The sequence below is a fragment of the Triturus cristatus genome, chromosome 3_2 (assembly GCF_964204655.1).
Source record: "Triturus cristatus chromosome 3_2, aTriCri1.1, whole genome shotgun sequence".
NCBI classification, from domain to species: Eukaryota; Metazoa; Chordata; class Amphibia; order Caudata; family Salamandridae; genus Triturus; species Triturus cristatus.
In genome coordinates, this window is record NC_140584.1 from 499,265,227 (window position 1) to 499,278,164 (window position 12,938).

Here is a 12,938-nt window from a genome sequence, read left to right on the forward strand (position 1 = left end):
AATTGGATTCAGTGCAGTTCTGGGTCTCCTGCCTTCATCCATTAGGTGGTTTCACTTAGGCATTTGGTGATGTTTTCTTATTGTTGCGGCTACCTAACACAGTTGGGTAGCCTTTCAGCTATGTCAGATGTTATGGGGTGTCTGCCTTGCCATATATCTTCCTTCTTTGGCCACCAGGTTGAATTGTTCCTCATACTAGATAAGATCTTGGTCTTGGCTGTTGCCTCTCTGGTTACCTCTTTCAGAGTGCCCATGTTTGGGGCTGGATTTTTTTATTGCAGCTTTCTATTGCTTTGGCAATGGTCAGTTCTTTCTTGTAATTACATGGTCTCTTTGTTTATGCTTTGGTGTTGGCTTTTCCTTCCCGTTGCTTTAGTGCAGGCAGTTTAATTTACTTCTACCTAAGTTTGACTTTGGCAGAGTTGTCCCTCTATTTGTGGTGCCTGTTTGTTTCTCTTTGAATTGCTTCCTCTATTCTCTAGCAGTCAGTAAGAGCTGTGGTTACTCAGTGGACTCTTCCTAGTGGCTCATTCACCTGCTGTTCTATTCCAACCGCCATTGCTTAAGGTAGTATGGTGCTCCTTCCTCTGGGTCATATTGTGGTACTTCAGAGTGTTTTTACTTGTTGGGGTTCGAACTGTGAGCTCACTGCTCTGGGATATCCCTGGATAGTAGGGACCGGGATGAGGAAGGTTTGAGAAGGTAACACACCAATTATTCATTACTTCAGTTGATCTTCCTTGCCCTGGAACTGATGTTCCACGTTCACTTCCTTGGCCACAACCTTGATTCATATTGCTTGGGGATTACAGGAAGTACAGCTGGGCTCCATCCCTTCATGGCTCCACATAAGGGGAAGCGCCTGAGAGAGAGGAGAGGGACGGGACGCAAGGACAGGAACATCTAAAGATAAAGTGCTTTAGATAGGAGTAGTCGTGGTAAAAACATATGTTTCTTTAGACCTCAGTCTTGTTAAACAATTTTTAAATTATAATATCATGGTAAGATAACACACAACACCTAATATAAACTACAGGTATAAAATACGATAAAACGTATTCATCCTACGATAAAATATGTAGATTCTCAACCACCAGTGGATTAAATAAAGAACTCCACCAAATAAATTAATTTGTCTCAGATCGACTGTAAAAACTGTCAACAGACAAAAAAATCGCTCCATGGCACATGTCATGTCTAGGAATCTAATTTCAACCAACAGTTGATTTGCTTGCCCCCTATCCCTAGTATCGTATTTTATAAATACAGGTTTTAAAAAAGACTTCTGTTGGGACAAAACCCATCAACAATTTACAAGGTTGTGAACTGAATTCCCTTTCCTGTTAAGGCCACATTGGCAAATTTTCCCTTAGTTTAGCAAAATACCATGACTTCCTTACATCAGCACTTGATTCAACCCACATCTAAATCTCAGGAGCCTGTGACGCATCTTGATATTCGGCGATCTCTCCAAGTAAGGGAAGGTTTCACCATCCATCCATGAACTTAACAGATGGGAAACAGATTGCTTTTCTCTCAGGTAAGTAAGGTCTTTTTCTCTCAGGTAAGTAAGGTCCTCCTCCCTTGAGACCTGCCTTATTATTCTTTTCAATTCCACCTAACTCACTCCTATCAGACTGATATCATCTACTACATCTATTTTTAATTCCCTACAGCATGTTTGAATTCTTTATCTACCTCCACGGGCCCAAGTTAGCTCACTGTACATTATCTCCCTTTTAAACAACTGGGAGATTTTAGAGGTTTACCCACTCTCTATTCATGTCCAACATTTTATTATTTCTGCATAGGCTAGGTATGTCCACCCCGGAAGGCCCGTTTCCACTCTAACAGCTGCACCATAGTGAAAGATGGAAGAGAAAGTAGGCTTTTTAGGCACCGTCCTTCTTCCAAGTGCCCCCAAGCCAATGACCTCGGCACCATATTGAAATTGTGGCCATCAGCATTGGGAGCAGGGAGGGGCCCCCACAACATGGGGCAATCCTTAGTCCTCCTACAGTCGAAAGTGCCTTTGCTTTGCAAAGTGATCCTTCCATCCTAGATTATGGGAGAACCACACTCCTAGGTATTTGTTTTTGTCCAATCTCTCTAATTTGCCTTTGTTTAATGCCCAACTCATGCTTTTCCTATGTTTCCCTATTTGGAGCACTTTGGTCTTTTCCATATTTATTTTTAATTTTTTCTTCTGGCCGTAGTCCACAAATATATTTAATTTTCTTTGGAGCCCAATTCCTGTCAAATCGAAGATCACTAAGTCATCCACATATAGAAGGCAGCTAATATGCGTGCAATTCATTTTTGGGCTAAAAGTATTTGGATGACTTAGAACACTTGGGAGGTTGGCCAGGAACAGGGAGAATAGTGTTGGTGCCAATGCACACCCTTGTCGCAGGCCTTTCCTTATGTTAATTCTTTTAGACAGGGACCCTTCCACTATCCAATTCGACTCGGGCCCAATTTTCTCTGTGTCGTTCCTGAAAGATCAAAAGCAAATCTTTTGGGATCTCAGATGCCTTTAGTGCTTCCCATAGCAAGGCTCGATCAACAGATTCAAATGCGGAGCTGAAGTCAACAAAACAACAATAAAATACTCTGCACTGCTTTATGGATTTCTTAGCAATGGCCCATAGGCTAAAGCAATGATCAGTCGTCAAGTGGTTCTCTTTAAAACCACCCTCTTCACGAGGGATAATAGAATTTGCTTCTGACCACTCCTTTAACATCACCAAAAGAATCTTAGAGAAGACCTTGCCACTTACATCCAACAGATTTATTTATCGGTAATTTCCAGGTAGGGCATATTAACTTTTTTTATATATAGGTTTAATCACTGCTCCCTTCCAGCTATCTGGGAATCTTCCTATTGAGAGTATTTCCTGCAAGAGGGTATAAAACAGAATGGACCACCAAGCAGTATTTGTTTTTATTACTACTGCAGGCAGATTATCAGGGCCAGCTGCCCTTGTAAGTTTTAGCATCTCAACTGTTTTCTTGATTGCTAGGTCCGAGAACCTCTCCTTTGTCTCGTTCTCGATCAGAAATCTAGCTGGGTGCTGAACAGTGGTGGCATCATTGTTAAAGACCTCCTCTTAGAATTCTAGCCAAACATCCTTCTCCACGGAGTCCTTTGGCTAGGTCTCATTGTGTATGGGAGGCGAGGGACACACCTCAAAAAGTAAGTACTGGAGTGGAGGTGGGAAAGCAGAGTGAGTATCAGTAAATAATTGGCGCATTCCAAAATATGGATAAAATTCAAAATAATGTTTAGTGTTCTAAGTTTTGGGAGGTACCTGACACATGAAAAAGTCTCATTTATAAATTAATTAATTTACATTGCATAATTTGCACATGCAGTTGCAAGTGTTGAGTACTGGCACTGATTTTGGGGACTGAAAGTTATTTTTCATGATAAGAGTTCGTCCCAGAACAAGATAAAGAAAGGCAGAAAATCGAGAAAGAAAGGGGAAGAGAATGATAGGTAAAGTTGACTAACAGTAAGAGCAGGTATGAAAAAGTACATACTAAAGTGAAATAAAGAGACAGGAAGTGTAGGGTAGTGGAAGAAAGAGGCATGAGGTGGAATAAAGATTAGGCAACCTTGTTATTCGGAAACCCTGGTATTTGTCAGCTCCAGTGGTGGCCCTCCTATGAAAAACCATAGACTCCTGCACTTGTTTTTCATTTTCACTAATTAAGCACTGTCCATTCATTCATTCATTCCTTTGTCAATTAGGCAAATCTGTTGGTTAAATGCACAGCATGAAAGCCTCCTTTAGGTTTTTGTCTGAACCAGAGTTTAGGTTTTATTGAAAAGGACCGTGAAAAATAATATTAATATCCTAGTTAAAGGAATCTTCTGGTAAATTAAATCTTTTTTTCCGTTCCTCCTTACTCTTTAGAGCATTTGACTAGTGCCCTCTTACTGTGATGGATGTCTTGAAGGTCTCCAGTTCCTTCTCGTTATTTTCTTCAGTCAGGTTCCTTTCCCTTTCTGCCTGGTGGAGCCTGGATTCCAGTGTATAGCTGTCATTTCTGTAAGCCAAGGAAAGCTGCACAAATACATTCTGTAAGGGGACAAGAAGGGGATGCGTATTACCTTTTACATGCCTGTCCCGGTGAAGGTATCTAACCATAAATATGATAGATCAAGCAAGAGGCAGATTAGAAAATGAAATAATTTTACATTTCTTTCTGTTTGACCCTTCTTTTCCCCCATAAAACAATATGTGTTCGTACAAGCCATCTCTTCCTGCGCACGCGTGTTGCATTTGCGGAATAGGCCTGCTTGGATGATCAGCACTGGTCTATTTTATCGAGTAGTTGCAGTTTTACCAGAGGGAATTTAGGTAGCCCATGCACATTTGTGGGCCAACTGGGCCTGCCGATTCCCAAATACATCACCTATTAAGACATGAAGGGGAAGGTTGGATTCCACAAGGCAGTGCTTATTTTTCCCTGTACCTTTGGTGATGGATATGTCCCTAAAGATCAAATACATTTTTGCAACAAAGAAAAGTTTAAATTGCCCAGCAAGGTATCCCCTTGCCTATTAACAGTTTAGCTATTACTAACACAGTAAACAGACTATGGGATACAGAACTAAAGACGCATCCACATCCACAACTAAAGCTATGGCACAGCAGACTATAGTCTGTTTACTATCTTCATAGCACAAACACTGCAAGCAGGTTAGTGGCCACATGCACAGGAAGTAGACTGCCCTTAAACAACCTGCATGTGTTTTCCTGGTTTAGCTGGCAGTGCTTGGTATGCCCGTACTACAGTGGTCGAGGTGAACATGCCCTTGTCTGCCTCTGTCGGTATATAGCATTAGGCAGTAGTTGGTTTACTAGTACATAGAATGATGACAGGCCCGGAGACGACCAGAATTGCCCTGTGGAGTTCTGCCATCCTCGAAAGTGAATGAAACATTAGAAAAAATGATGCAATGTCTTGCATGGATTCAGCTTCAATGCGGAAGTTTATAATCCTTCTAAAGACTCCTGCTCTATCCAATGAACTTAGACTCAGAGAGCCATATCATGAACATGGGGTGGCTCGGAGCTGAGCGCCTGTTTTCAAGCTGTGGCATGGCCTGAAGCACATGCACTTAACTCAGAAATTCTCCAAGTTATTTATTGCATGAACTGCAGATACCAGGGCTTTGAAAGACTATGTGGCTGATTACGATGCGGCCCATAAAGGCTCCGACCGATGGTCGGAGCCCTCAGGGCAACATCGTAATAAGCCGCCCGCTTTACTTTCCGACTGCCTAATTATGAACTAGGTGGTCGAAAAGTAAACTGGCCGGTCATTCCGGCTGGCTTCCGATGGGCTCGGAGAGCCCGTGGGCCAGTCGGATGGCGGCCAGTAATCTCAAGGGCGGATCTTTCCACCCTTGAGATTATGATGGACGGTTTCTGGCATGGTTATCATGCTGGCCTGTCCGATATGGAAACCATGTCGAAAAGCATGTTTGGGGGCACTCAGAAGGGCCCCCTTGGGTGTGCGTCCTCCGGTTGGTGGCCGAGGGGGCCCCTTTGGTGCTGTTGATCCCTTCCACCGTGGCAGGCACCATTAGGTGCCTGCCACGGCGTGCAGGGATGAACCACACCTTCCATTTCCCTATGGGAGCATGCATTACAGACGGTTTACAGCCGTAATGCATGCTCCCATAAAGAAATGTAGGAATGCGACCGAACAGTGTTTGGTCGCATTCTAATGAGGGAGTCGGGAACGCCGACCTGCTGTCGGTCGGTCACAGGACCGAGTTGGTGTCGGGTGGAAGGAATTCCCACCCAACATCGAAATCGGCGTCTTAGAGGCAGATGTGATCCCTGTTTTTGCACTGTGCTGTCTGCAGCCAATGAACTAACTCTGAGTATTTCTGCGTTAAGTGTAGATATTATTGTTGCAATCGCTTAATAATAGGCACTCAGCTCTGCTCTGCGCCAGCGCACTGGGTGATGTATCATGAATGTGTGCGCTCGCACAGCTTACAGCTGGGTGCCTCTTTTAATTAATGTCATTGCATTTTCTAAAGTGAATACATTTAACTCTGAATTTCTTTGAGTTAGTGCATGAGCACTGCATCTGGGCTTCAACAGTTGGAATGTGAACTCACACCCTGCACCACATTTTAAGGGTGGGCCTGTGCAGACTTCATGGGTAACTGCAGATTAAGTTTTCAGCCGGCAATAAAGAGCCTTTGGCTCCACCTCTTGCATGTGAACAACTGGATTTTAGCTTAATGAAATTTTAATACGCTTCTTTTTCTACGGTCAGCGACTTTCTTACAGAGCACTTGAGCAATTCGTTTTGAGCCATTATTTCCAAACCTTGCAATATGTTCCAAGCAGCATTTATGTGTATGCAAGCTATGAAGAATGCTTAAAATGAAGGGCCAAAAATAAATGTAGGCTCTTCCATCCCATCTTGATTTCCTTATCTGTGGGGTGTTCATCAGGAACTGGCTCCTGACCTGAGGCGCCTGTTGGGAACGTATGGGGAGTCCAAAGATGTTGTGCTCAGCTTGATTTGCACTGGGTGCTGTTCATTATTTTTTCCCGCTCACTATATCCACTATGCCCATCAAAGTCTAATTCAGCACATATGAGCAACACTTGTCCAGTAGAGCATCAATGACTATTGAACTTGATAAAACCATTCTCTCTCTCTCTCTGTCTCTTTGTTTCTCTCTCTCTGTCTCTTTGTTTCTCTCTCTCTCTGTCTCTTTGTTTCTCTCTCTCTCTCTCTCTCTCTCTCTGTTTCTCTCTCTCTCTCTCTGTCTCTTTGTTTCTCTCTCTCTCTCTCTCTCTCTCTCTCTCTGTCTCTTTGTTTCTCTCTCTCTCGCTCTGTCTCTGTCTCTTTGTTTCTCTCTCTCTCTCTCTCTCTCTCTGTCTCTTTGTTTTTCTCTCTCTCTCTCTCTCTCTCTTTGTTTCTCTCTCTCTCTCTCTCTCTGTTACAGCGAAGCCCCAGTCTCTGATAATAGAATTTAGGCAGAGGAGGAGAGAAGAAACTATTCACCTTTGCCACTATAATGATCTGTTCCAGGTCACCACCTACTGGCTCCTCTCTGATGCACACATACATTTTCAGCCACAGGCCTAATATTATGATTGCCAGCACTATATGTACTTGTATTATATGTTCAGAGCATGGCTCAGCTGGGTTTTACATGTATATGGTACTACTTTATTGTTTGGTCCCAGAATAAAATAAGGCAACAGGTGGCTTTAGAGCAACGAAAAGAGAGTCGAAAAGAGTCCACTTCGAAAATGCAATAGTTGGTGGAAATAATGCATGATGCTGAATCCTCCTCCAAACCCCTAACAATGAGGTTCATATGGGAATGCAAGATTCACATTGCCATTGGGGCAAATGTCCCTCTCTCCATGAATGTTTGTCCAAGAAGAATGAAATGCTTCGTCAGGCCTCCATTTAACGCTCTCAACATTTGACAGCTAGAAAATAAACTTTGTGGAACTTTACATATTTTTCCCACGAATTATACAATACACACCATAGCAAAACCTTTCAAAGTACTTTAATTGTGACATTGAGTCGTGAAAGAGCTATAAACATTATGTACGTGGAAACACAGTTCATATTTTATGTAGACTGTGTCTCTCTCCACTTCTGGCAAACATTCTCACCAGTGTCCTTGTAATCATATGTATCCCCAGAGCCATCATTGCTGCCTCTGATGTCTCATCAGTGTGTGAGCAGGAACTGTGGAAGAGCCTGCACTGAAAGACAAGCCTGGGTGTGCCTTGAGCATGAGAGCTGTAGCAAGTGTGTGTAGTTGCTGTGATTTTTATTTGCACCAAGTGCTTCTCTGCACTCTCATCCATGGCCATCAAGCTGCAGGGCTTTGTCTTGGAAGCCATGATACTCAAGTCACGTGCCTGGTCTGCCAGCAACCATCAAAGCAGGTGTTCTGTATATGGCAGCTTCTTGCTGACATGACCACAGCCACAGGTTAGCACAATTACATAAATGATCAAAGGCAAACATGCCGCCTGCCAGGGATTCCTCACTTTTCCTGGAAGAAAAACACATTCTTGAAGGAAAACAGTACAGGAGAGGCTGTCTCTGCACAGCTGCAAAATCAGATTTGGGAACTCTGATTCTGTAGGCAGGTGTTTGTTTGCCTTTCTCGTTTGGATTTACAGTGTTCGAAGAGGACGGAAAGTGGAATGTTGGTGCTTTATAAAACATTTCGACAACTTGTGGTGTCTCGAAAATATAGCTTCTGCCACGTCATACTGCAAACACCTGCCATGGATGTTTCGCAATCGGGTTATCCGTCCGGAACCCTCCAGGCGGGTTGTTGTCTGTGTTTATAGTCTTCTGTTGTAAGGACAAAGGGTGCACACAATCTTTTTTGTGGATCCTAACGTCATGGGCCTACGTCAGATGTGCTCTTGTGCTCATCAAGCCGCTCGAGTTATATAGCCCAATAAACTTGCTAAACAATATGGGTGCCTAGTTGCATGGCTATGCATGCACAGTGAGGTCACAGTCTTGATGTGAGGCGCCCAAAAAGAAGGACCCACTAATAAGAAAAATAATGTTCAGTTAAAGTTAGAGATATAAAGAACATACGTGTCCTCACTGGGTTTAAGAGAAAAACATAAACTTTTAACATTGAAAATTCTTCACATGAAAAGCAAGGGATATAAATATTCACAAGTTATGGGGAAAAAAGAAAAACAAATCAATAAAAATCAATGGGATTGACTATTACATTCAATTTGAATGAAAATGAACGGATAAAAGTTCCAGCGAGCACTCTGCGACAAAAGCATGCCCGATGCCTGGCCCACAAGTGCAGTGCAATCAGTTGGGAATCATTTTGTGAAGGGTTCTACTTTCTCACAAAAAAAACAGTGTAAAAAAACATTCAGTAGAGAACTTATAAGCTGCATAATGTACTCTGTACATCTTGCTGGAAAACACAGTCCGAAAATGCAGCTGAAAAACTTTTGAGTTTGAAAAAGATATTCCGTGCATCTGACGGATGAATGCATGGGGTCAGTCTGAAATGGGTGGTTCCTTCTGACTGAAGCTTCTGCGTTCAGACCTTATATAATTATCATGATAAAAATCTTCAATGGGGAATGTAAAATTTAAAATACAAAAAAATACAAAAAAATCTTCAATGGGGAATGTAAAATTTAAAACACAAAAAAATCTTCAGTGGGGAAAAATGGAGTCTGCCTCTGATCATGACATAGGATAGTATGATCTGCAGCACAGAAACCCTTGACCAGGTGTGGGCACATTTCCAAAAGCTCTTAGCAGGACAGGGACAAAGATGGCTGATTCACAAAAGCACAAAATAGGCCTCTGTTCCATGTTGAGATGTTGGCGGTGATGTCTGAAATATTATAGGCACTCTTGGAACAGTGATGCCCACCCATGAGAGTAATGCATGCACAGGTATATTATTGGTAAATCCTTATGTATATTGTAGGTATTCTTGGCACGACCGTTACCCGCCCTAATGAAGAGCTTATTTATAGCACTATAACACTAAATTAAGAGTTAGCTTTTTCTATATACATAACTTGTATGCATCCATCATTGCGCTCATCCATTGAGGAACTCACCAATTCATCCAGACATCCATCACTGCATTGACTTATTCAACCATTCATCCATCTGTTAACTCGCCTTATATTTATCCAATTTCTCAATCGCTTACTTATTCGTCCATGCACTCACTCACCCATCCTCAAAACAACACAAATAAACTCATTGATAACTGAAGAGTCACTTCGATTTATAAAACAGCTACTCCTCTTGGCATTGTTAATGCCTACTTCGGCTGAAGATGATTCCTAGGGAAAGGGAAACGTGGCTTTGCATTGATCCTATTGGTGGAATCTTACAATTTAAATAGATGGTACATGTTTAAGATATTACGCCTACAGTGATTAGTGCATTATAAACAGAATGCTGAGAGGTTGCACACTCCACTAGATTATGATACGCTCTCTCTGTTTCCATCTTTCTTTTGTACCCTTTGCACAAACACATACTTATCTAAATGATGAGTTTTATTCTAGTTATATTTGCATTAATGCCCGTCACAAGATGTGTGGATCTCGTGTGCTTACCAGAAGGAGTTGTGCACACACACCTGACTAAGTCTCCCGTGTTTAGATTGAATAAACAATCTAACGAATGAATAAGCCAGCATACTGAAACATTGTGGGACATTTAATCTATTTACAGCCACGAATAATTGAAGCAGTGTTAGAAAAAAGGATACCTAGAATGTAATTGCGTTCATGGATATAATGGCAAATGAGAATGAACACACCCAAAAACACCTTCCACTGAATGAGTGCAACAAATACATCGAATTCAGAAAACTGAAAAACAACTAATCAAAAATACAAACCTGGTCGAAGAGGATGGTGAACTTTTGAAACAAACAAACTTAGCAGTGATGTCTACCGGCGAATGAAACACAAACTGAACAAGCATTTTCAAAGCCAATAGGTCTGTCTTAGGCCACTAGTCTTTATGCTATGGCAATTCTTGTTTTGTTGTGTCATAGTTTATGAAAAACCTTACAGTCGGGGAAGCAGCCAGCCCATCAATCTATAAGAATCATTGGCTACAGCCAAAAATATATATTTTTTAAAAGCACACATTACCATGGAAGTCCCTGAAGCCGAAGTAAACGACTTTGTATGTTCATGTGCTCCTTGTGGAAGCTATACCTGCCTGATGAGTCCTAATCAGGGCAAAACCGGTCCTGGGTTGCATGTGTTTCGTTTCAGGGAGGACCTCGCCTGGTAGCAGTGGCAGCTCATCCACGGAGGAGTGTCGCCCCACTGGATCTGAGCTAGCAAGTGAAAACTAAAATGAGATCTTAGTATCGTTCTATTTTTCATTTGCTGGCTTTGAGACAGCTTGCGCAGGGAGGGACGGGACCGGGGCACGGGAGGGGGGAGGAGGAGTGCTATGTGCACTTTTAAGTGCCCATGTGTGTTTGAAAGACCTGCCAAGCACACATGCCCACTTAGGTTTCTGAAGCCCAGCTGTATTGAACAGCCAGGCTGGGGAAACCCCACAGACTCCCTGTCCTGAGCAGAGCGTCTTTTCAGCCTGCTCAGGCCAATCCCCGAGAGCAGCGCAGGGATTGAATAGGATTCGTGTTGCTTTTCTCGGGACTCCTGGGACAGGAACTGCAGCAGAGGAGCTCGAGGCAGACGGGTGCACCGGGTAAGTGTTTATTTTTATTATTAAACGCCCCCCCCCCCCCGAGTGCTTCCCGCCGGGCCCCTCTCACCCCCTCCCGTGCACCATCCACCCACCCCACCGGTCTTATTTAATGTCGGTTACCACTGCCTGGTAGTCCTTCTGGACTGTTTCCATTGGAGCAGGGTAGAGACTGATTTGCATAAGACTGGGTCCAAACTGAGGTGGCTTGTTCGGCAGAATAATGATGGACTGGGATGTGGCGCGAGTAATTACCAGTGGCTGAGATTAATTCAAGCATTCCAACCATCACATTTTTGTATGCCTGCTTGTGAAAGGGCAGCATGCTGTAACTCAGAAAGAAATCAGCCAGTGGCTGAAGTATGCAAACCCATTGCCCCATGATGCATACTGCAATGGCTCGAAAAACATGTGAATGACACACAACAGACTAATGGATGAAATCTGTCGCAAAAAACCTATAAGTAATTATGTGATACACATACCTGTAGAAAAATCAAACGGTCTTAGCTAACACCAGACCTACAAAACCCAATGGTTTTGCCATTGGCTGCTAACCTCTTGCCTTTGCTAATTTGTTTTGTAATATTTGTGTAAAACTTTCTTACAGATAGATAGAGAGGCTTGCACAGACAGACATAGAGGCATAGACAGACAGAGGCTTCCACAAACAGATAGAGCGGCTTGCCCAGGAAGAGAGGCTGGCACAGACAGAAAGAGAGACTTAGCAGAGAGGCAGAGGCTTACACAGAGAGACAGAGAAGCTTGCACAGACAGACAGACGCTTGCACAGACAGACTGAATTGTAAAGATAGAGTAGCAACAATATATAGAGGTATAAGGTAAGAGACACGACAAACAAATAGATAGGGTTGCAAAGGTACGTGGACAGATAGAGCTGAAATGGTAGATAACAGACAGTTAGAGTTGCAAAGGTAGATGGACAGACAGATAGATAGGACAAGAAACTGGAGTGAGTGGCAGAATTAAAATAGTTAATGTAATAGTTAAATGTCTACATAAGATGGGCATACACGAACGAGCACTGAAAGCACACTAGAAAGCCATTCAAGCAGAACATACAGACTAAAATGGTTTATAAATATGACATTCAAGAGCACTGAAAGCAAACTCGAAAGCCATCACATGTGGAATAAATTGGTTTACAAATATGACTGTAGCCCTCAATTAAAATACATACCACAAAGACATTCAGGATACAGGAGTGGAGTTAGAAATGCACTTCATTAAACCATTTCAAATGGAATTTGGTATGCTGAGAAATAGAAGCAGTCAGAAAAGAAAGAAAAAACACAAAGGCCACACCAAAAGGAATCTACAACGTCATTAGTCGAAGACAGGACCTGATAACGCTGTAATGTGTATATATATTTAAAGCAAGGCCAACTGTTTCATTTCAGTGTGCAGCTTATTGTAATTATTATTTTGAATAGATGCTCTCTTGCTGAGTTACTGTGCGCATGCTCACTTGCTGATGAAACCTCAGCCTCTTTCCTTCACAGCATGTGCTCTGAGTGACAGCTGAAGTCACGAGTCTGACTCCTGGTTTTCCTGTATAAGTGCTTGGAGAGGGTGAGGCACTGAACATTGTTATTCTAGAGAGTCCTCGCCAGCTGCCCAAGGTCACCCTTTGAAATGTGCCAAAGGGTTAAAATCAA

The 12,938-nt window shown here is 42.7% G+C and overlaps 1 protein-coding gene across 3 annotated transcripts in view; it reads right to left on the reverse strand.

The window, feature by feature from the left end:
* The window catches only part of IRAG1 (inositol 1,4,5-triphosphate receptor associated 1), an 857,666-nt gene that overhangs the window by 52,003 nt on the left and 792,725 nt on the right, over positions 1–12,938 (reverse strand). For all 3 annotated transcript variants that reach the window (XM_085648179.1, XM_085648178.1, XM_085648180.1), the window contains one exon: positions 3,945–4,085. In XM_085648179.1, the coding sequence (XP_085504305.1) occupies positions 3,945–4,085 (141 nt within the window). The remainder of the gene's footprint in view (positions 1–3,944; positions 4,086–12,938) is intronic.